Below are 25,770 nucleotides of genomic sequence, written 5' to 3' on the forward strand. Positions count from 1 at the left end.
TTATATGGTAGGATTAGAGGTGATTTTTGTGTGTGTGTGTGTTTTTTTTTTTACTTTACCACAATTTCTAAGCTTCCAGTTGTTTGCAAATATTATTTCCAAATCTGGAAGAAATTTAAGTATTAAAAGAAAATTTAAAAATACTGAATATGTCTCCCCTTTTCTGGATCCATGTTCTAAATATTTACCTTGCTCTCTTTCCTTTGATACATTGGAAGGAAACTTGAGCAAGAAGTAAGAAGGTATTTCTTCACATTATGGCCTAGCAATTCACTAGCTGTGTGATCTTGGGCAAGTCTAACTTACTTGTATCTCAATTTTCCCATCTGGAGAATGGGGTTTTCTACCCCACTACCTACACCATCAGTTAATTGTGAGAATTAAAGTGAGGTAGCTCACATACAGGAAAATACTTTTGCAAACTAAGGAGACTGAAAAGAGATAGGAAACATTTTTTTAAATGTAGAGGTGATGTTAGTATGGAAGGACCTGTTACTTACCACGTTCTAAAGCTGTAAAGTTAGGGAAGGCATGAATTCCATAGGTACAAGTGGTACTGCCAGTACCCATTCCCCTGATCCACAGAACCCCCGGGCAGCCTTTAAGGACAGCCTGCTAACAGTGGGTGCTGCAGAGAGGCTCTGTGGCTCTTTACCACAGAGGCCAAGTAGGCTCAGAAAACACTTCCTGCCCTAGTAGGTATTTGAACCGGACCCTTGCCTCAGTGGTAACAAAAGAGCAAATGTGTTACTTCGTTACCTAATTTATCTAATGTGAACAAATTATAAACCTGCTTTTGTGTTTGTTGTTTGTTTAACAGATTTTTCTGTCTGCCACCGTCTCCCTCCGTAGTGCAGCTGAGCTCACTACATTATAGCATAGGGTGATAATAAAAATAAATTGGCTCATTCCTCTTCCCAGAGTTTCAAACCTTCTTGAGCACTATCAGATTAGATCTGTAGGGTATCATGAGAGTTAGATTAGCAAAATGAAAACCTGAGTCTGTTTCCTCATGACTTTACAAAAATAAAAATAAGAGCACAATGAGGATCGTAATCATCCTCAGGAAGCTTGCTACAGGGTAACTGTGCTTTTATAGAGAAAGAGCCAGCCACGGAGACATAGTATCCTCCCAACCCTGCCTTCAGAGGGAAGCTTTTCTGCTTTTGTCTATTGGTTTTTGAAGCCAATAACTTGTAAGAAATTGACATTGTCAGTAGATTTTACTTGCATGTTCTGTTTCTTTCAAGGAAAAACTGGCCATGCGGAAGTAGTCCGAGTTGTGTACCAGCCAGAACACATCAGCTTTGAGGAACTGCTCAAGGTCTTCTGGGAGAATCATGACCCGACACAAGGTAGAGTGATGAGTGAGCCAGTATTTAATTATCTTACTAATTACAGCTGGGGTAATTAGTGTTTGAGCTGCATGGAAGAGATGAACCTTGAAATCACACAGGAGCTCAGGAATATGATTGCAGACATTTATTGACGGAGAAGAGGAGGGGCTGGGGAGAAGGAGGGTGCGAGAATAAAAGCACAGCCACATTCATCGCCCCTCCCCCCTTTACAGCTGTCAGGGGTGGGAAAATTCCCACAGAGAAAGACGCCAGACAATAGAGATCCCTTCACCTTTGATTATTGCATTATTCCTCCTTAATGCAGTCTTTTGTCTACAAAATTAAAGTGTCTTTCTAGCAGCTCCCAAAGTTTTCCTGATTTATGGTTCCTTTATTTCCCTGAATTTACCCTTTCTCATCTTTTGACGTTATCAGTTTTTGTTTTTGTTTTTGTTTTTTCTTTGTCTTTTAAATCTATGGATGATGAAAAAAAATTGAACATTGGTAAAATGCAGTATTCAGTTGGTCTGCAGTGCTTGACTTATTTAAATATCTCATTTATCTTCTTTGGAATTTGTTATTTAGAGGATATTAATTTTTTGGCTATAAACAATGGTGGTCAGAAATTTTATTTGACTGTACACACATGCAAAAATCCCATGTTGGCAAATAGCATTATAATATTCAATAAAAAAGCAGTTTCCAAATCCTAACCGCTTTATAGCTTTACAACATCATGCTTGCCATTATGATGATCTGATATTATGGAGCTTATAAACTAAAAAGTCCTGTATAATAGATTTGATTTTCACAAAATCTGTTCATTTATCAATCAGTCTATTCAACAAAAATATTTTCACCTGGGTGTCAGGTTTTGTGTAGCGGGCATGCATTTTTGGCTGTTGTGTGATGAACGGGTGTGTGTTTCCAAGTATGCATTGTGCTTTGTGGTTTAATCTTAGTATGACTTCTGGAGCACAAGTTGGTGAGTTCCAAGTTATGGTTCTAAGAACTACCCGATACCAGAGTGACTTACGAGAGGGCAGAGATCAGCTCCAAGGCAAAAGGAGAAGAGAGATAAGCTTCAGCAGCAAATGGCAGGTCTGGGATCCAGGCAAATCCACCAGGGTGTGTAAAGGTTAGGGGATGGACCTAGGAAGGAGGCCAGGGACGGGTATTTATGTAGGTGAAGTCTGGTTCGACATGGGGGGATGAGACCCTTGTGTGAGAGGAATGAGGTATGGGGCAGGAGAAATAGAGAATTGGTAGGATGAGAATACTATAATCAGAAGATTCATATGTCACCACAATTGAGAATACTGGATGGTCATTTCAGGTGAGAAAGTCAGGCCTAAGGAGTTGGAAAACTCAATAGGAAGCTCTGACTGTTAAGTACCATAAATAGGGGAGGTGATGGCTAGGAGCGCATGCTGGTAAGTCTTCCACCAGACGGAGCAAGCCATTTAGCCATTTGGCTGTCAAAGTCAAGGATTAAGACAGGGTGTTGAGAGCTCCAAAACTGTCAAAGGAGACGCACACACCAGGAGCCCAGACAAGCCTGAGGTCCTGTAGGAGGCAGGCTCTCCCCTTAGGCCCATCGGGTTGGGTAAGTGGCTTTTGGCCTGGATAACCACATTGCCATATCCTGATAGAACCTCCTTAGGCACAACTCGGGCAAAATTTCTGAGAAGGTAAAATCTGTCATTGGCTGCTCTCTCCTTACCTCTCTTAACTTCTTAAAACATTTTATCACACCTTGACCTGCACATCCCAGCTAATTAGGTTGTTGGCACCTGAATCTTTGGGCAAATTCTTCTTGTTTTTCCACTCCCCAGATATCAAACTTAGCTCAACCCTAATCACCTCCTTTGAAATTTATGGTTTACAGTCCAATAATATCTTAATGATGGGTAATAACTTGGTGTACTCTTCTTCCAGAGGTATTTTGTTACAAACAGGGGATTCATAAACTCACAGACTGGAAGAGACCTTAGAGACTATCTGGTTAAACTTCATAGACTAGATGCTTTCAGCATCAATGCTATAAACCAAAAGACAACGTTGCTTGTGGTAGGGTGTACAGACAGAGCGGTTTGATTATTGAGTGACATATTTTTCCACTGATATTTTGGACAAATTGTACGTGTAGGAGGAGAGAGTTTTCCTCTTTTGCCTTAATTTGTTCTTGTTTAGTATAGTACTTGGTGCAGTCTGTCATAGTAAATATTAAATCACAGGATACCCAGTCTTTTCACATATCATTAGAATTACTTTTATGGATAGCCCAATGTAATGCACTGTGGTAACAATCTTTTTCTGCCTTGCAAGGTTTTCCTTGACCCTTCTGGAAATAACCTTGCTTCACTGGCCAAAGGGGTACATCTCAGGCCTGTCCCATCACAATATTTTGTCTTGTTGTCAATAGTATTTGATCCAAATAATGGGTATGTGATCCAGGGAGGACCAATTAGAGCCGTTCCCTGAGGTGGCTATATGAGAGGAAAAGGTGTTCCCATTTTTCTGGAGATGCCTGCGTGTTGTTGCTACATATACGAAAAGAGCCTGTCTACAGTAGAAGCAGAGGAGGAAGACAAGCAGGGGCATCGAGAGGTGGAGACAGGAAGAGAGAACATCCGGGAGACACTAGTCCCTGAGGCCTGTCCTTCCTGCAGCTCTTTGTTCAATCCCAAAGCTCTCCTGGTAGCTTCCAAGCTATGAGAGCCACTAGGTTCCCCATTGTTAAATAAATATTGCTGAAGCCATTTTTTTTTTTTTCCGGTTTCTATCATTTGCAACCAAAAACAAACAAACAAAAATACAACAACCCAACTGATATACTCATTCAATGTAAACAATCACTGTGTTCATCGTACTAAGTAACTATTAGTTAACCCTATTCATTTGGCTTTAGTGATCAGAGGTTCTAAAGCCGTTTGGTTACCAGTTTTACCACTGATTCACTTGTGGAACGGAAGATACTGAAAATTGTTTCCTCAAAACCCAATGGCAGGTGGACTAGAGTTTTCCTTGGCCATTCTGAATTATAAACTGAGTTTTAGGATTGGTATATATGGCCCGCAAACATATCAGACTCCTTCTCAATATCTCTGAACTTCTCTGGAAGCCTGTCAGTCCCTAACAGCATTTGTCTGGTGTCTCCTCTATGGGCAAGGCCCTCTGCTGGGTCCTGCTAAATCACCAAGTGGTTGGGAATAAGCAGGAGTACCCAGCTTCTGAGTTAATGTGTGGGGAATTTACGTTCCTGTAGGAATAAAACAGTTAATTCCAATGTACAGAGATCAAGTGAACGTAGAAATACATGTGTATAAGGCCACAATGTACTAACATAAAATCATTAAAACAAGTATATGTGAAACACTGACACATTAAAAGCAAAAAGACCTAAGTTCAGAGGAACTCTGGTATCAATGTATTTAATATTGCCTGGGAACCCTAAAGGTCCAGATCTTGTAGTCCTCTGTAAGTTTTCTCAACCAAGAACTTGAAGTCCGCTCCCTGAAAGACTGGCACGCAGATGGAGAATGCCACACTGCCAAATGATCTTCGCTATCAGTCAGGCACCACATCCAACCGCAGCTTTTTAATTCTCCACTTGAAGTCACCTTTGTGAAGTTTCCCAGTGAAAAGTGGCCCTGAAAAGAAAGCCACCTGGTAGATGGGGTGAGGGAGGTGAAGAAATATTATACTGATGGTTCTTACCTGGAAAATGGATGTTTCGGAAGAGAGTGGCATGTTGGATTTGGTGGAGACTCTGATCTGTGGGGCAATAGCCCACTCTATGTTGTTTTCAGAAACTAGTATAAATGATTCCCAAAACTATTTGAGGAATGCTCTTGTCTGTGTCAGAATTGCTCATAAACGAAAAGACGGAACTTGAGTAAAAGTTGAGAAGACATTGACCTTTGGTGTGAAGATAAGCCCAGGAAACACAATTCTCAACAGAAATATGGCTCAGGATAAGCGTATTTTAATTAGTGTGTTGAAAGACTTCAGTGCCTAATTTATAAAGTCATTAGGGATTTGAAGAGGGCACTTAAAATTTTTAGTCATAATTTACTGCATTTTTGTGAGAGAAACAATATTCTACAATGATATTTGCAAATGTGAGGATTCTTGTAAGGTCAAGGATCTACTAGAGTAGAAACAGCAAAAAGTTAAGCTTAATTAAAGCCCCCTTTCAATTCAGCCAGATCATCATGGTATAAACTAGACAAAGAGCCCCCCACATGTTCTTCACTGCTTTGGGGTACTACAGCAGCTCTCACTCCATCTGCCCTAAGGGGAGCAAAGCTGGTAAGAGAGAGATCAGATAACATAGGTTTTAAAAAATAAATATGTGGGGCCAGAGCCCTGTTATTCTTCATTGAGTACAAGAGCGTGTCGCTCTTCAGACAAAGTCTTCAGACAAAGTAGCAGACTTAAAAATATTGTTATACATTTGGCCAGATGATGGCGTGGTATTTTCTCTTATTTTACCAATTACCGTGAAAATTCTACCTTTGCAGAACTTCTCAGATTCCGCTGTTTAAACTAACATGCCCTGTCCTGTTTGGGCTTTCTCTCTTACTCATGGGACCAATATAGTTCCTCCAGGGCTCTAGTGCTAGGCTGGCGCCTGCCCCCACCCTCAGGCAGTCTCCAGGCAACATGGCATAGCCAGAGAATAGATGATTTGGGTTTCGGCCCAGCTTGGCCCCTTCCCAACTGCATGACCTTGGCCATGACACTCACTCAGTCTGAACTTCATTTCCTTGTCCACAAAAATGGATAATAATATCTGCCTTGGGCTGTCAAAAGAATTAAATGAAATAATGTGAAAATAACTTGAAAATGGTAACATACCATACAATGCAAAATACTGTCATGTCCTTCTCAAAACAATAATAAAATTTCACCTGAAATACTTTTTAATATCCACATTGCCCTTGATTTCTTTCTATGGGAAAATATTTACCCTCCATCTACTAAAGTGTGGGTTTTCCACCCACAGATATTCTTTTGTACTTCCTGTCAGTTGGAAAGTTTTCAGCATTGTTTCTGTTGTCGTTCTGTGATGAAACTAGGGGGTGGTGGTGGAAAAAAATTGGTGGATCCTCAGTCTGAAGGCACCTGAATTTTGATGCTGACATGGTAATCGAAAGAACTGGATCACATCCCAACCTCTCCTGCCTGGTCTGTATTGTTGTATCTGGCAGGCCCTCTGCCTGACTTACATCATTTCAGTCTGCCCAGTTTTGCATGAGGATACCGGGCCACAAGCTGTGTACCATGGGCCAAGCTACAAGTACAGTACCTAGGTAGAGACTTCAACTTTGTCTGACTTGACCGCATAAATCTGACCTCTCAATTGCAAGCCGTTCCACTTTCCTTGACCAACTAGACTGTTTCTTTCAGCCTTTAGCCTTTTTCTGCGAAAGGAATAACAACGTTCATTAAGTTATGTGCCAGTCTTACTGATAGATGTTTTATGTTTATAATTTTATTTAATCCTTACAATAACTCTATGAATAGTTGGGGATCATTGTTTTCATTTAACAAAAGAGAAAAAATGAGGTTCAGAATGATTGATCATCTTGCTTGATGTTGACAGTATTTGAACCCAGCCTGGCCTAAGACTAACGTCTGTTTCCTTTTCCTGCCCCAGAGGGGTCCAAACTTTCTGACTAAGAGGACCTCTTTTAATGATAAACATTTTTATGTTACAATGACTTTAACCTAATTTAAGTCGAATGCGTATTTTATTAGCTGTCACAGTGTCCCATATCTCTGGAAAATGGACATGCCTACATGGTGCATTCTACAGGCTCCAGACCATCCCTGCTGCATAGTTGGCTCTGTAGGCCTCTTGTGGCCCAAGGGACTGCAACCACAGGCAGGAAATTGGTCCAATTCTCTCCTTAGGAAACAAATACCTTTTTGCAGAGACCTTCTGAGATGGCTTATTGACCCCGGTATCAGTTTCCCTGCTTCGGTAGTATTGCAATTCTAGCTGGACATGCAGTCACCAATAAAGACTGAGTGCAAGTGGTGGTATGCAACTTCTGGGTTGTGAGCTCTTAAAGTAAAGGGTGCCCCTTTGTTTTTCCTGCCTTCCCACACGTTGGGATGTGGATGTGGTGGTGAACTGTCTTGGACCACGGGGATAGGGGCCTTAATGCTTGCAGTGGTGGAGCTGTAAGACAGATTGATCCTGGAGCTGGACTTGATGGAGTAAAGTCACCATTCCAGGCTTGACTCCTTAGGCAAGAATTCTCTTCTGTAAGCTACTGTGACTTTGGGTCATTTTAGGCCTTTTTACTCTTCCTTCTTTACAACAGCTCAACCTTATTTAACACAAGTGGTAGTCAGCTCTCTGAAAACCTTAATTAAAATTTTCCCTGATTTAAAACTTCTTTAATCAAACCTGTTGTTAAGAGTATGGACTTTAGTGTTAGAAAAGAAATGACTTTGAATCAGGTCTGCCATGTACTAGTTTTGTGACCGGGGAAGGTTACTTCACCTCTCCAAGTCTCATTTCTCTCTGTCTTCACTTGACCACTTCATTGTCTCATATGGGCTTCAAGAGCCTCCTAACTGCCCTGGCTTGCCCTATTCTAATCCATTCTCCATAATCCTCTGTTAAAAATACAGAACAAAGTATGTTCCTCTCCTGCTTAAAATGCTTTGCAGGTGGCTCATTTTATTTTTATTTTTATTTATTTATTTTTTGCGATAATACACAGATTCTTTGCAGTGGCCAACATGGCACATTAAACGGCCCATGCATACCTCTCCAACCTTGGCATATGCCTCTTCATTCCTCCCCACCTGTATTCACTGCTCTTCAGCAACTGTGGCCTTTATTTGTTCCATTCCTAGAAGACCCATATGCTTTCCTGCCTTGGCTACTGCCCAGTCTGTCCACAGCTTTTGGTGTGACTGGCTCCTTCTTTTCCCTAGGTCTCAGCTTAAAATGCCATCTCCTCCAAGAAGCCTTCCTTGATCCATTCGTTAAAGTGCTCCTCCCCAGCCCTTACTCCCCATATTTCTCTATCACTTCACTCTGTCTCCTTCCTAACTCTTAACTCAGTGTGAAATTATTTGTGTTTGCTTGTTTACTGTTTCTTATCCATCTCCTCCTCTAGGAAGTAAACTTCATATTAAATATTTTCTCATTGAATGAATGAATGAACCACTGTTTCTATGTCTGTAAAATAATTTCTGCCTCCCTGGTTTGTGTTTGGATGTGAAAAGTAATGTAGTTTGTTGTGCTCAGCATAGTGCCTGACATCGAGTAAGGGCTCCATATATAATAGCTATTGCAGTTATGCTGCCTATGTCAGAACTGCTTTCACCAGCTCCTGTTTGTCTTGTTCTTTCTTGAATACTAGTATTTCTCCACTTTTTTGCTGTCATTTCTTCCCAGCCCATTAGCTGAGTATCCCTGTTAATTTCCTATTCTTGATTCATACCCTTTATCCTCAATCAACTCCTTATCATTTACCCTCCAACAGTGAGCTCCCAGTCATTCTCAGAAAGCTTTGTCTGGCTTGCTCCAGCAGGCCACGTAAGTATGGCATTAGGTTTCGTGCAACCCCTGGACCACCTACCCTGGCCTTCTGCCCACGGTCTCAGAGCCACTAGTGGGGATTAAGTGGGTCTTTTCAGCCTGTGGTTGGAAGTAGAGAATCTCCAAGGACTCTTCTCCCCCTGGTGTCCTTGGACTCCACATTCCCCCTCCTCACACTCACCACGAAGCAGGCAGGTTATTCTCAGGCGGCCCCCAGAACATGAAGGGGTTCGACTCATTCTATCTTTAGCAGGTTGGTTCCACAGCCTCTTTCCAGGTGCATGTAGAGATCCAAGACCCCTGTGCTGTCTGCTGGGAAACATTAATTGGAGGGAGAGAAATCCTGTTTTCCTTCTGTTTCTTATCAAGTTGGCAATTAAGTGCTGGTGTTGATATATTTGAACTTGCCAAATTAATATCTGAACTTCATTGTGCTGACCCTTTAAGTTAGTTTTTTAAATAAGTCACCAGTTTTGAAGGACTATACTTTTTTTAGACCATGTACAAGGAATCTATCATCTGCAAATAATTAGACAGTGGGAATTATATTGTATTGCTAATGAGCAGATGTGCATACTTATAGTAGAGGAACAGCTGCACACATATAAAATGCAAAAAAAGGCCCAAACCCAGTATTATGAATTCTGAAAGGGATTTCATTCTTTTAAGGATTTCAGAAGGAAAAAAAAAAAAAAGAAACAAAGAATTTAACTGATGTTTTTCTTTATTAATTGTTCTTTCAGTCACACTTTTCCTTGCATAACGTTATTTTGTATCTTTGTGGTTTACAGAGCACTTTCAAATCATTCTCTCAGATAATACTATGGAGCTTATATTTAACATTTTTTTTCTCTGCCTTTTTTAGTGTTGTGTGAGCTTGGTGCCTCCAAACTAAATGAAAGAACTCCCCCTGTTATCTGCTCTGTGTTGGGTGAGATGCTAGTTACATGTATGTGATCCCTATTTTATCCTTAAAGTAACCTATGAGTGGGTGGCCTTAGGCCCATTTTACAGATGAAGAAACAAGCTCAGGGAGGTGAAGTGATCTGGCACAAGTCAGTAAATAAATTACATGACACAGCCAGAATTTGGATCTAAAGGCTCAGTTGCAAGCCTGGTGTTTTTTTCCACTGTATTGTATAGCAACCCATATTGTTACAAGATGCTATCAGTCAACAAAAGCCTAACCTGCTAAGACTGGAAACAGCAATACATTATTTAATACATTCATACAGCAATACATTAATGTAGAGTTACTGTCCTCATGGACTCTTTATGGTATTCACTATAATTTTATAATCCCATTAAAGATTTGTAAGATAAAAAAGTTCAAATAATCAGGCTTTTGAAAACTTTCTGCCAGGAAGAATTTCACGTTATAGATAGTAGTGTGGTTAAGTAGTTTAAATTCTGGATACATTGCTGAAATAATATAAAATCAATACAGTGAAATGGAGTTAGGAGAATTACTATCATTCACATAAAAGGGCACTAAATTACATAACAGAAAAATCACAGCTGATAACATAGACAAGAACTAGAATTTCCAGTTTCCGGTAATGGCAGGCTAAGTTATTCAGACTAACTTTCTCACTGACAGCAACTCAAAATGCTGAATAAAATATAAAAACATTAAAAGTGTCATATAAGAGAGCTGACAAAATGTTAAGGGATTACCAGGTTAAAATTGAAGGGAACACAGGAACCCAGACAGGTAAGCAGAGGACTAAGAATGCTTTTGTTCTGAGAGAATTTACCAATTCCAGAAATTTTGAATTTCAAGGGCCTTAGTAAGGATATAGAGGATGGGAACAAGACAGTTAAAAACCGTGACCCAGTGGACAAATACAGAGCACTTTACCGGACACCTGTGGAATATATGCTCTTCTCAAGCACACATGGAACATATACTAGACCACAAAGGCTAAATAAATTTCAAAGGGATTAAAAATCAATACAGAGTGCTGTGAACAATTGATTGTACACTGGGAATGACTGTATGACTGTATGGTATGTGAATATATCTCAATAAAATTGAATTTAAAAAATCGATACTGAGTATGTTCTCTTACCATATGCAATTATGCTATAAAGCAATAGCAGAAAGATTTCTGGAAAGCCCCTTCTGCTGGAAAATAAGAAATGTACTTCTAAATAGCATATAGATAAAAGATTAATCGTAATGGAAATTAGAAAGCATTTCGAATTAAAATACTACACATTGAAACTTATAGGACATAAACTAAGGCAGTTCTTACAGGAAATATAGAGCCTTGAATTTATATATTAGAAGAGAAGAAAGGCTGAGCTAAGCATCCATCTGAAGAATTTAGAAACTCAACAACAAACCCGAAGCAATTAAGAAGAAAGAAATAATAAAGGGCATAAATAAATGAAATGGCAAGCAAACGAGCAGTATAGAGGATCAACAAAGCTAAAAGTTATTTCAAAATTAACAGAATTGATAAAAATTTGGTAAGTTAGCCAAAGAAAAAGTAAGAAGGCAGAAATATCCAGTATCAGGAATAAAAAATGGGTTATCACTACACATACTTCAGACTCTAGTGATTCTAGGAAGACGTAATAAACAACTTTCTTGTCAACAGGTTTGAAAAGTTAGATAACTCTTTGAAATTATACCTTAACAAAATGGCATATACTCATACTCATTAAAGAAATGGAATCAGTATTTAAACATCTCACAAAGAAACTACTAGGTTCAGATGGCTTCATCAGTGAGTTCTACCACCAGTTATAGAAGAAATAATCACAGTTTTCTACAAAGTCTTCCAAAGATTAAAGAGAGCCTATATGTCTCAGTTCATCTTATGATCCTGCAGATACCAAAACCTGACAGTGTAAAAAAAGAAAAATATAGGACAATCTTACTCACGAATGTACATGCAAACATCCTAAAGAAAGTATTAAAAAACAGAATTAGGTAATATATGAAAAGGGTAATACATCATGACCAATTTAAGTTCATCCAGGGAGAGCAGGGTTGGTTTAGCATTTTAATATCAATCAATGTAATTCACTACATTAACAGATTGAAAGAAAATTTGGATAGGATCACCAAAATAGATGCAGAAAAATTGCTTATACAGTCACTATTCATATATGGTAAAAAAATCAAAAAACAAAACTCTTTGACAGCCACAAATAAATATGCCTTTCTTTATCTGATAAATAGTGCATACAAAAGCCTACAGCAAACATACATTGAGAAACTATAGTGATTCCATTACAACTTCCAATTAACATTTTGTTGGAGGTCCTTGGTGGTGAAGTAACTCAAGAAAAGAAATAAAAGGTACAGTGATTAAAAAATGTGGCACACACCCGTTCACCATTCCTTAGCTGGACAGCATTACCCGTCCTAACTTGGAGTGGCTACATGACTGAGTTCTGTCCAGTGGAACGCGGGCACAAATGGCTTATGCTTCTGGGCCTAACCTATAAAAACCTCCTGCACAATCTCTGAATTTCTCTGTTCCTCTCTCTACCAGCTGAATGTGAATGCCAAAAGAAACTGTTGAAGCAACGTGTTGAAGATTAAGCTTCCATTAGCATAGGCCTATGAATGCGTTAGGGAAAAAAAAAAAAAACAGAACCCCTTCACAACTGTTTTTTTAATAATTAGACTGTGCGTGCTCAATAAGCATATATTAAGTTAAACCACTGAAATTTCAGGGCTTATTTATTTATCAGGAATTGGTACCTTGAAGTGCAGTGATACCAAAAAAAATTACTAAAATATACAGCATTGGGTTAGTGGTTGGGTGGCCAGAAGATCCAATATTGGGCCTTGTTCATGGTTTATAAAGATGCCAGTTTTTTCCCAAATTGTTTTATAAACTCAATGAAAACCCAACGAGTTTTTGTTGTTTTTCTTGCCATTCTTGCTGTATAATTTGACAAGCTGATTCTATTGTTTACATGGAAATGCCAAAAGCCAAGTAAAGCAACAACACTCTAGCATAAGAACAAGAAGATGGGCTTATTCTTCCAGAGATCAAGATTTACTATAAAGCTACAGTAATTAAAACAGTGTGAATTTGATGTAGAGACAGACAGATAGACCAGTGGAATAGAACAGAGAATCCAGAAACAGACTCACACATATATGGATACAACAGATAACACTGTTGACATTTTGAGTTACTGGGGAAAGAATGACTTTTATTAAATAGTAGTAAGATGACTGGGTTTTCATATGGAAAAAAATTCAGATTTATACCTCACACCGTATACGAAAGTCAATTCCAGATATAGTAAAGACCTAAATGTAAATTTGTAAAGGGCAAAACTGCAAAACTTCAAGTAGCTAATATCAGATAATACTGTTATGACCTCAGGTTTGGTAAGCATTTCTTAAGACATAAGAAACAATAGCCTTAAAAAAATTAGATAAATTCAACTATATTAAAATTATAACTTTGGTTCTTCAGAAAACATCATAAAGAAAATAAAAGAACAGAGATTATATTTGACAAAAGACTATTATCTAGAAAGTGTACAAAATAGATTTTGAAATATATCCAATAGATTCAAAAAAAAAAAAAAAAAAAAAAAAAAAGAACCGAATAGAGAAATGGGCAAAGGATTTGAACAGTGGTGAAAAAACATGAACTAATCAACCTCATTATTGAGGCAAATACAATTTAAAATCGAGTGAGATTCCACTACACACAAAGCAGACTGAAAAATGAAAGGTCTGACATTAACAAATTTTAGTGAATTGGCAGTCGTTTAGAGCAATTAAGGAACTCTCATGCATTTATGTGGATTTGTAAATTGGTGTAACTACTCTGGAAAATGGTTCAGCATTTCATTAAATTGAAGAAATGCAGACCCTATAAACCAACAATTCTATGTCTAACTTTGTTCTCAAGAGAAACTCATGCATATGTATAGCACAATACCCATCAAGAATGTTCTCAGCAGCCCCAAGCTGGAAATAACTCAAATGTCATTAACAGTAGAATGGAAAACTAATTTTGGAATATTCGCACAATGGAATATTATAAAGCAAGAAAACTAAGAATATGGAATAATTTTATGAACATAATAGTAAGTGAAAGGTTCAAATAACTGTGTAATTTCATTTATAGAAATTTCAAAAACAGGCATTTTTCTGGGTGTTTCTATGCACCAATGAAATGATTGTCAAAAAATCAAGCATAGTTACAACTAGAGAAGAAGGAGGGTACTGATCTATTTGTCTGTTCTTTCACCAGTACTATAGTCTTGATCATTGTAGTTTTAGTAAGTGTGGAAGTCAAGGAGTGTCAGTACTCCACCTTTATTCTTTTTCAATATCCACAAAATAACTTGCTGGGATTTTGATTGGTATTTTATTGAATCTATATATCAAGTTGGAAAGAACTGACATTTTAATAATGTTCAGCCTTCCTATCCATGAACATGGAATATCTCATTTACTTAAATCTTCTTTGATTTCTTTATTCACAGTTTTATAGTTTTCTTCATATAGACCTTGTATATATTTTGTTAGATTTATACCTAAGTATTAAGGGTTTTTGGGGGGTGCCAATGTAAAGGGTATTCTGTTTTTAATTTCAAATTCCAGTTGTTCATTGCTGGTATATTGAAAAGCATCTGTATGGCTTTGTACATTAAAAGCAAAAATGACTTTTTTGTATAACTGCATATTCTGCAACCTTGCTGTAAATGTTGATTCATTCCTGGAGGGTTTTTTCTTTTTGTTTTTGTGGACTCGTTGGCATTTTCTATATAAACAAGCGTATCGTCTGTGAACAAAGACAGTTTTATTTCATCCTTACCAATCTGTATACATTTTATTTCCTTTTCTGGTCTTACTGTGTTAGCTAGTGTTTCCAGTACAATGTTGAATAGGAGTGGTGAGAGGTGGTATCCTTATCTTTCCAATCTTAAGGAGAAAGCGTCTAGTTTCTTGTCATTACATATGATATGGCTGTAGGTGTTTTGTTGATGTCCTTTATCAACTTTAGGAAGTTCCCTCTATTTCTAGTTTGCTGAGACTTTTTATCATAAATGGATGTTGGATTTTGTCAAATGTTTTTTCTGTATCTATTGATATGATCACTATGATTTTTCTTCCTTAGCCTGTTGATGTGATGGATTACACTACTCAATTTTTGAACGTTGAACCAGCCTTGTACACCTAGAATAAATCCTGTTTGTTCATGATGTATAATTCTTTTTATACATTGTTGGATTTGATTTGTTAATATTTCGTTGAGGATTTTTGCATCTACACTTATGAGAGGTATTGGTCTGTAAGTTTTAAGCACTTCTGTAAATTAGATTTTATGTACTTTTCTATAATTGGATCAAGAAATTACAATGGTAGTATAATGATTGATACTTTTGCTAAAAATATGAACGATACTTGCTGTGTGAGTATGCTTTGTGTGATACTGATACATTTTGAAGATTATTTGAACATTTTAAGACTCATTGTTTGGTCAAATAGGTTTTCAGAGCATAAATGGATATGGAGCACCAGAATACATTCAAGGAGAGATATAATAATTAAAAATATTTTCCTTGGCCAACCATAAATGGAATTTCCATTTTAAAGAGGCAAAACCAATACTAAGATAAGTTCTTACCTTTTTGGAAGAAATCACCATTTCAAATAATTTATTTATGATTATAGAAGTAATTGGGGCTTATTACTGAAAATCAAAACCTTCCTTTTTGCTTTTGGGTACAAAGTAAATACTTGGTACCTCTGTCACATACCAATAAAATTTTATCTCTCTTGAGAAACATTGCATGAAAAACAAAAGAGAATACATTGTGAAAATGAAAGTTTGTAACCATAGATTATTTCTTAGAAGAGAGCCACATAAGGTCTTTCATAGTTCACTACGTTCCACTTTTTAAACTTAAATTATATATTATTTAAAAATTGGAATAATAGTGGTTAAGAGCATGGGCTCTGGAGATTGATAAGTCTGGGTTCTCACTCCAGCACTGACTTTGGGCAGGTACTCAACGTCTCTCCGAGTGTCAGTTTTATCTTCTGGGAAATAGGTTTGATTATATGACTCCATACATTAAAATAAGTAAACCATAGTGCCTGGCATGTAGTAAGGGCTCTAGGATCATTAGCTATTTTGATGATAACATGAATCAAGCCATTCATTTGTAGTTAATGTAAGTTTAGTTTAATGAGCACGTTTGTATGTATTTGTAACTAATTGGAAAGAGTGTGATTTTGTGTAATGGGAAGTGGAAAAGGATTGATTAGTTTTTCTTAAGTGATATGGCTTATTATTCTTTCAAGCTAGAGGTTCAGTTAAATGTGGGTTGGTCAGTTTCATAGTGGGACATTCTTCATGGTTCCCTCCATCCCAACTATTTTTTTCCTCTGAGAGTTACTGTCATACTTCATAGGAAGAAAAGTAGGCAAAGAAGTAGAAAACATACTTCTTTTTGTTTTCTTTCTTTCTCTCTCTTTTTTCTTTCTTCCTTTTTTTTTTTTTTTTAATGAAACAGGGGCTGTCCTTCTGTTCAGTGTTCTAAATTTAAAATGAAATGCTAGTTGAAATTGACAGAATTAGTTTTTCCATCAGGTAAAGTGAGATTGTTCCATATTAATAAGCTTTGTCTCAAACACCTGAGTTAAAGGGCAGATTATACACTCAGTTTCCCCATGCCAGGGAAGTGTCATGTGGGTGATAATAAGAAGTGCCATTTTTTGATTGTGAATGATGCAGTCTCTTCTACCTGTTGGAGGACTTTCCCATAGAGGCCCTGTTGTCCAGCAGAAGGCAAGAGGCTGTATTTATATAAGCACTTTTATAAGCTGTTCCACCAATGCCTGTTACCCACAGTGGTTTTCCTGTACCACTGCAGCATGCAGGGATTTTTGTCTCTGATGGCCTTTTTATCCATTTCCGTGGATGCAAACTAGTGAGTCAATTTAAGAAGCAAATTGTTGAGGAACTAACTCTGCTTATATGCTTGGTATGTTTGAAGCACAGGGTCATTGATTGTTTCATTTTTCATTGAAATAAATTTAGAAGATGCGAGTGGAAGTTAAGCCTCTCATGCTCATCTCACAATGAGAATGAAGTTATATAACATAAGGCACACCATCCTGAGTGTGACCAATGCAGCGTGTAAGCCTGAGGTCTTTCCCTGAGAGCGATACCCCTTGGGCATGCCTAAGCCCTGTGGCTGACCACAAGAAGTTAGATCTCTCAACTTATAATGGTTTAATAAACTTGTCTAGCAATGCTTTAATTAGAATATCTAATATGAATTTATCCAAAAACCTAAGCAATTTAAGTGATAGAATGAAAGAAACAACATAGTGCTAGTGGTGGGCTGGTAAGGCAGCTTGAATAGGAGCAAACTAATTGCATAGCTTGGAGTCTTAAGTTGGCTTCCCTAGAAGCAGAGCCTGAAAGGGGATTTGGGTGCACAGGATTTATTGAGGCAGTGCTCCCAGGAAGAGAGACTTGTAAGAGAGTGAGGGACATGCGATCGGGAAAGGGAAGAAGGCAAGCAAGGATGTGGTCCTAGGTAGTCTGTCCAGAGGAGAGTTCTGGAGATGTGGTCATGTGGCTGTGTTCTGGCCATTGAGATAAAAGTAAAAGTGGGATGTGGGACTACCTCTAAAGATACAGGAAGTGGGAGGACATGTCCTTCCATTTTTCCTTCTCTTCTTCTAGTCTGAGATTTGGATGTGATTGCTGTGGCACAGAAAATATCTTAAATCTTTGAAAATGAAAGCCGTATACTAAGGATCCTTGCATAGAAGGAAGAAATCTGAGCCCCTGGTATCCATGGAGGCATGCTACCTGCCCCCCAACCCCCAGACCACTGTAGTCTTTCACTTGTTTTAACTGAACAAGAAACATACTTCTATCCTGTTTAAGCCACTGTTATTTTTTAGGCTATGTTACTAGTAACTGAATGCAATTCCTAATTGGTACAATGAGCTAGAAAGACAGGTATTAGAAGTGATTTCCTGAGAGAACTGGTAAAATTCTATAATCACCAGGAAGGATATTATCATGGTGACTTTGCTTCTTTCCTTTTTACTGCCCAAGCTATTAAATAAGAAAAATTATAAGGACTTCCTTGTTTACTCCCAGAAATTGAGGCCCTTAGGCATGTTTCAAACTGTATGCATGTTAAATTTCAATTTGTGCTTTTTCCTTAAAGATCTACAATTTCTTCTTTCCTTCTTGTTAGATTTTCAATCTGTAGCTTAAAATTCTATTTTATAAAATTATTCTATTCTCTAATATAAGTCTCTAATCTCTTGAATTTGGAGATTTAAAAAAAAGTGAAACTGCACTAGTAACCCTTGAAATTAATGTATACAAAGAATATATGAATGCCAAAGACCTCTGATACTCTTAGAACTATTGGTCTCTACCCAACCTAAAGCTTTCACTTCGTGAGAGTTGCTTCATTTAGCTGCCTTGAAAATGGAATCTCTAAAAGTGATGAAATCAAAAGATGAGTTCATTAATACAGAGCAGTGATTCTCAAATGGAGATGATTTTACTCCCCAGGGGACATTTTTTTAGTGTCTGAAAACATGTTTGGTTGTGACAACTGGGTAGATGCAACTGGCATTGGTGGGTAGAAGCCAGTGATGCTGCTACACATCTTACTAGGCATAAGATGGCCTCCATGGCAAATAATTACACAGCCCAAGATGTTAGTAGTGCTAAGATTCCCTCTGATGTAGAGGGAATCCTTGTTTTTCACCCTTTGAATTTTAAGTATAGTTGCCCAACAATGTCTTTAAAAACACCTCAATTTCGAATGCCATTATAGGAAGCTCCAGGAATCAATCCTTCTACCAGAACAACTATTAAACAGGTAGGAATTGTCTGAATAAGCTATTTTGAAACTCTGGAAATTGGTATAATACTGTACAGCATCCAAGGAACAGCAGGAGGAAGAGGCTGGTAAATTGCCGTAAATGCCAGTGAGTTGCTCTCCAGGCAGCAGCAACCATCACTGATTCCCTAGACTCTTGGGCAGGCAGCAGTGAGGTCCTCAACCACAGCCTGGGGTACAGCTTGCTGGTGCCAGGGTGGGATAGATATAAAGACCTAGTTCCCTAACATCCAGGGGTGTGTGGTCCAATGGCTGATCGGCTACTTTAGATCACTAGGGTACTTGGCTCTGAGGGCAACCAGTGTCCCAAACTGTCCCAGGCAAATGCAGCAGAGGAGCTTTAAAGACCCTTCCTCAAAACTATGGAAAAAAGTTAAAAGACTACAATTACTGGGCAAGTGCTGAACCAAGAAAACATAGCTTCAAAAGAACCTTAGGGGAAGCTCCTAGCAACCTTGCTGGCTCCTCTCCCACCCCTCCCCAGAGCAGTGTGGAGCTGGCTGGCACTACCTTTGTGAATCCCCAGCCTCCTTCCAGCTGCTGGGAAAATCCTCTCAGGCTTGCCAAGCTCCTGGTGCCCTCTAGGTTAAAGCAGCCCCAGACAGCAAGTGCAGTGTAAGAAACAGTTGAGTCAGGTGCCTGGGGCAAAGGCTTACCTGCTTTAAGTCCTGCAGTGGAGTACCAGGGAGAAGGAGAAGGTCTTTGTTCTGGGGATTAGCAGAGGCATAAAATTCCTATAAACAAAGGAACTCCTAAGGCCACTAGCAAGCACAAGCCCAGGAAAAAAACATAGGCCCAGAAAAGACAGAGAGGACCCTGCACTTTGCATTTGCCCTGGGCTGACCTTCCTGAGAGGAGGGCTAAACAGTGAGCAAGAAAACCAGCCACTGCAAAGCCAATGTGTGAAGACTGTGAAAGGTGTTATTTGCATTGGTTTGTTTGGATTTGTTAGCTCCTGGTACTCAAGAAAATCTCTGTCATATCACTGGCTGAATGCAAACTCAAGAAACAGATCTGGAACTAAATCCCAGAGTTGACACTTTAAAATACTAAAATGTACAGTGTGCAACAAAAAATACAAGACAAACAAACAAACAGAAAATGATGGCCCATCCAAAGGAAGGAGATAAAAATCCAGAAAATGTGAGCAAAGAAGACCAGACTGTAAAAATTCCAGACTTTTTTTTTTATTATTCATTTTATTGAGATATATTCACATACCACACAGTCATACAAAACAAATCGTACATTTGATTGTTCACAGTACCATTACATAGTTGTACATTCATTACCAAAATCAATCCCCGACACCCTCATTACCACACACACAAAAGTAACCAGAATAATAATTAAAGTGAAAAGGAGCAACTAAAGTAAAAAAGAACACTGGGCGCCCTTGTCTGTTTGTTTGTTTGTTTGTTTCCTTCCCCCACCTTTCCACTCATCCATCCACAAACTAGACAAACGGGAGTGTGATCCCTATGGCCCCCCCCCAATCCCACTGTCCCCCCTCATAAGCCACATTTTTATACAGTTGTCTTCAGGATTCATGGGTTCTGGTTGTAGTTTGATAGTTTCAGGTATCCACCACGAGCTACCCGAATTCATTAAAACCTAAAAAGGGTTGTCTATATTGTGCGTAAGAGTGCCCACCAGAGTGACCTCTCGGCTCCTTTTGGAATCTCTCTGCCACTGAAGCTTATTTCATTTCCTTTCACATCCCCCTTTTGGTCAAGAAGATGTTCTCCATCCCATGATGCCAGGTCTACATTCCTCCCTGGGAGTCATATTCCGTGTTGCCAGGGAGATTCATTACCCTGGGTTTCTGATCCCACATAGGGGGGAGGGCAGTGATTTCACCTTTCAAGTTGGCTTAGCTAGAGAGAGAGGGCCACATCTGAGCAACAAAGAGGCATTCGGGAGGAGGCTCTTAGGCACAATTATAGGGAGGCCTAGCCTCTCCTTTGCAGCAACAGTCTTCCCAAGGGCAAATTCCGTGGTAGAGGGCTCAACCCATCAAACCACCAATCCCCTATGTCTGTGGGCATGATAGCAACCATGGAGGTAGGGCAGGCCAATACCCCTGCATTCTCCACGAGCTCCTCAAGGGGACTCTGCATATTTTTTTCCTTGTTTTTTTTTTTTAAACTTTTTTTCCTAAATCAACTGTATGAAAAATAAAAAAAATTAAAAAAAAACAACCATACAATAAAAGAACATTTCAAAGAGACCATAACAAGGGAGTAAGAAAAAGACAACTAACCTAAGATAACTACTTTTCTTCCAACGTTTTCTTACTCTACCCCGAGAAAGTAACCTAATATAGCAACATTTCTGTGAACTTGAAAATACCAGACTTTTTAAAAATAATCTTCATTATGCTCAAGGAGATGAAGGAAATACAGAGAAAGAACTAAAGGATATCAGAAGAACAATGAATAATCAATATGAGATTCTCAATAAAGAGATAGAAATTTAAAGAAGGAACCAAAGAGAACTACTGAGTTAAAGACCACAATAACTGAAATGAAAAATTCCCGGGAGGGTTTCAACAGCACATTAGAGCTGGCAGAAGAAAGAATCAGTGAACCAGAAAATAAGACAATTGAGATGAGTCAGGCTGAGCACCAGAAAGGAAAAAGAATTGGAAAAAGCAAAAATAGCTGAGAGAACTGTGGGACATCATTAAGCATACTAATATATGCATTATGGGAATCCTAAAGGGAAAAGAAGGAGTGAAAGGAGCGGAAGGGGAATATTCAGCAAAATGACAGAAAATTTCCCAAACATGACAAAAGACATGAGTATGCATGTCCAAGAAGCCCAGAGAACACCAAACAAGATAAATTTGAAGAGAAATACAGGTACATAGTGGTGAAATTGTCGAGTGCAAAGGACAAGGAGAGAGTTCTGAAAGCTGCAAGAGAAAAGTGAATGAGTGAAACATTCGGCTTACAAATCTGGAAGTAGTTGTAGGATTATCTAGTGAAATGACAATACTATTATAAAGAACTACAATATTATTATTACTATTATTGTATTATAAGGAACACAATAATATTCATATGATAATATTCATATTACAAGGAATATATATTTCTTATTTTCTGACCTGTCTTCTGGTCCTAATTTTTAAAAATCATCTACAGTTAAAATATTATAAGGAACCTACCAATTCATTTTATTCAAACTATACAACCAAAACACTCAAGTAACATTTGTTAAGCAACCATGAATTCGTGCTTTATCAATACACTGTGTGGTGTGCGGTCTAGATCAGGGTGGAGACTGTGGAAAAGGAAAGGGTGTCATAGAAGGTAAAGGTAAAGCTAGGAGACTACCTGGTATAAGGAAGAAAAGAGGCTCCAGTAAAGCATGGATTACTCCCAGGTTTAAGGCTTGAGTGATAAGGAGAAAGATCACATCAACTGACAGAAATGAGAAAGGCGGGGGCAGTGAGAGCTGATGGGGTCATGTTGGGAAGCTGTGACGGTGGAGCCTAGATGTGTAAACATCTACTGGGAAGGTGGGTCTACGTGGCTGAAGCCTGAAAGAGAGCTTGGATTGCAGATACAGATTTGTAAATTCTCAGCATAGAGGAAGGTGAGAGTCAATTGGAGGGCACATGGGATGGAGGGCAGAGGCCAAAGACTGAACCCAGGAACGCTGCAGTGAGGAGGATGAGGGGAAAAAAGCAGCAACGTAAATAGAGAGAGAGTGATCACGAAATAGAGAAAAACTTAGGTAAGTGAAGTGTTACAGGAGCCAAAGGGAAAAGCACTGAAGAAAGGAAGGAGCTGTTAACACTGTCAGATGCAACACAGTGATCAAGAGCAATAAGGACACAGAGGACAACAATCAACAAAATTAACTTGATTAGTGATGGGGATTTAAAAATGCTTATTACCATCCAGATGCCATTTGTATAAATTTTTGGTTGTCTGAGATGTTATACTAAAAGAAATATGCAGAGTCCATTTGTTAACAGAATAGTTTAATAAGACAAAGAAAATTTTTGTGACCTATTTCCCCAGGTTCCCAATTTTAACTGTAGATGATTTTTTAAAATTAGGACTAGAAGAGATGTTAGAAAAATGTTTAGCCCATCTTACAGTCAAGATGGAATAACAGGGATTGGATTTACTCTCCCACCTGAAAAAATGAGAAAACTGGACAAAATATATGAAACAATGGTTTTCCAGATGTTGGACATCAGACAGAAAACAAGGGTATCCTACAGTTGCCTGATCTTATCACCTAGAAAAAGTTTCTAGGCTGCAGCACAGTGAGGAGGAACCAGGCAGTTTCTTTGACTTCAACAAAACTAACTTCTGCTCTTCAAACATCACTGTTGAGATGAAAAGACAAGCCACGGACTAGGAGAAGGTATTTTCAAGTCACATATCTGATTAAAGACTTGTATCCAAAACATATAAAGAACTCTAAAAACGTAATAATACAACAAACAACGCAATTTGAAAGTGGCAAAGATACTTCACCAATGAAAATGTGAAATGACAAATGATCGCTTGAAAAGATGCTCAACACCATTATTCAGTAGGGAAATTCAAATTAAAACCACAGTGAGATACTACTACACACCTATTAGAATGGCTAAAATTAATAAGACTGACCACATCAAGTATTGGTGTAGATGTATAACAGCTGGAGCTCTCATACACCGCTGGTAGTATTGTAAATACATTTGAAAATGCTTTGGAAAACAGTTTGGTGGGAGGAAGAGATTAAAAAGGGCCATGAGGAAACTTTGCAGGTGATAGATATGTATCTGTTCATTATCTCGATTGTGACCTTGGTTTTATGATGTATACATATGTGAAAACTGATCAAATTGTATACTTGAAGTATATACCATTTATTGTATGTCGATTATACTTCAATAAAACTGTTCTTTAAAGTATCTATTCCACATTTTTCATTGTACCAATGACAAACTGAGTCCGGAGAGGTTAAAATGCATGGGTTCCAGATGAATCAGTGTGTATCCTTAAGGATCACATCTTGCTTCCCTGCGTTCTTATCTGTTTCGTGATATGTTCCCAAAATTTTCTGGGATTGAGGTCAAGCTAATTGGTCCGTATTTTAGCTGAATTCCTAGCAAGATTCCTGGACTGTTATAGGTGATTAATAATTCTTTTGTTGACTGGGAATTTTTAAATTCTCAGAGTAGCATGTTGAAAATTCTCTTCCTTGGATTTCTGCATTAGAAGTCAGAAAGGGATGGGGAGATGCGTTTACTGAGCATCTATGTAAGATATCTAACAGCCCTGTTGATGTACATATTATCATCCCCATTTTTCCAAAAGAGGAAACTGAAGCTTACAAAGGTTTAGTGGGATAGGGGACAGTCCTCACACGGCCTGCCACATGTTGCCCACAAATACATCCTGTGCTCGGGACCAGATATGTGGGCCTGGCGAGAAAAAATGCAGTCCCCTAGCAGATAAAGGGGACTTCCGGTACATGCCTTCCCCTATTGTCTAGAACATGTGTAAATATTCACTGGAAACTTTCTGATTAAAGTGGGCATTTTTCATGGCATCCAGCTCACACCCCAATGGTTTATCTACCCCTGGTGGGGAGGGAGTGGGGTTCTTCCACTACAGTGCACACAGGGGTGCCATGTAGACAAGACCTGCTGACTATGGGGAACCGATGGCAGTGGTGAAGCTGACTTTACTCTGTCTCTGCTTTATGTGAGCAAAACATTGTTCTCTCCAGTGCTGTGTGGATTGTGCTTCTGTCAGTGACCCCAACACCTGCGAACCGTGGAGTGGGTTTGTTCCCCTAGGACTGAGTTCCTGGCAGCAGGCGTTGTTACCCTCCTGCCATCCTCCACATGGGGAGACTCCAGCCCTGGAGTGGCAATAGGTGTGTCTCTTTCTGATAGACATTTAGTAACTTGCCTGAAGTCACACAGTTGGTAAATGGTGGAGCTGGAATTAGAATCCAGAGTTGTCTCATGACAAAACCCATGCCCTTTCTTGTACTCCCTGCAACAGACTATGGGTCAGGATCCATTCTTTTCCTAGAAATGGTATATAGAAAAGAAGAACATGGGGTTCATCCTAGTGAAAGTCGCCCTGTGTTTACAACTAACACAGGTAGTCCTGCTTATCAGTTTGTTCCTTTGATATTCCCTAATGTAGAGAGAGTAATTTCAGACCCTCAGGAATATGTCCTTACTTGCCCTGATGCTCACTATCTGAGTGAATCCTGGGCTCTCTTAAAGTAATCACCTAGGAGCAAGCCCGTAGCGTGAACTTCCCTTTAAAATTCCCATGTTCAATCATGTTTCTCACAGTTCCATTCAGAATTTATAAAATGAGGCTAGTACCCAAAGACGGGCTAAAGTTAAGAAGGTCCACTGAGCAGATGAGAACTCATCAATCTTTTTGTGTCATTAAAGATTAAGTATTTCTTTGTTTTCCAGTGCTTTCCCTGGTTCTGCTGACAGGGAGAGAAATCTTAGAGCAGTCTCAAGAAGGGTTTGTCATTTTAAAATCTTGTTTAGAGAAGGTCGATGGAGAAATCACAAACAGTTGGTAGAAGTCAAGAGGTCATTCCTCTTCAAGAATGCTCTAAAGCCCAGTCCTCATTAATCAACTTCTAGAGTATTATGGAAGAATTTTAAGCACAAGATGTTGCTTCTGAGCCAGTTATTCTCTTTTACCCAGCGCACCAAGCCCATTGCTTGCTTTCCTGGGAAATGAGGGCAGCCAAAGGGTGTCATGAGTTTATCCTCTTAGTTTTTCTGAAGCCAAGTTGGAGGGCAGAGTGAACTTTGCAGTAATTGTTTATTCTGAGGGACTGAAAGAGAGTTCTTAGCTTTTGATGATTATATTTATCCAGAGTTCTACAGAATTCTGTAGCTCCCTTGAAACTGATCTCTCCATAAATCTCTGATCCCTGGTGTGACCTGCCAGAATCCCCATGTGGCCTCATTCATGTTCAGCTGACCAG

General features: G+C 38.8%; 1 protein-coding gene across 2 annotated transcripts in view; it reads left to right on the top strand.

Annotated features, from left to right (window-relative positions):
* MSRA (methionine sulfoxide reductase A) overlaps positions 1–25,770 on the top strand; it is a 464,462-nt gene that overhangs the window by 336,553 nt on the left and 102,139 nt on the right. For both annotated transcript variants that reach the window (XM_037812806.1, XM_037812808.1), the window contains exon 4: positions 1,251–1,355. In XM_037812806.1, coding sequence (XP_037668734.1) covers positions 1,251–1,355 — 105 coding nt within the window. The remainder of the gene's footprint in view (positions 1–1,250; positions 1,356–25,770) is intronic.

This window comes from Choloepus didactylus, chromosome 20 (genome assembly GCF_015220235.1).
Source record: "Choloepus didactylus isolate mChoDid1 chromosome 20, mChoDid1.pri, whole genome shotgun sequence".
NCBI classification, from domain to species: domain Eukaryota; kingdom Metazoa; phylum Chordata; class Mammalia; order Pilosa; family Megalonychidae; genus Choloepus; species Choloepus didactylus.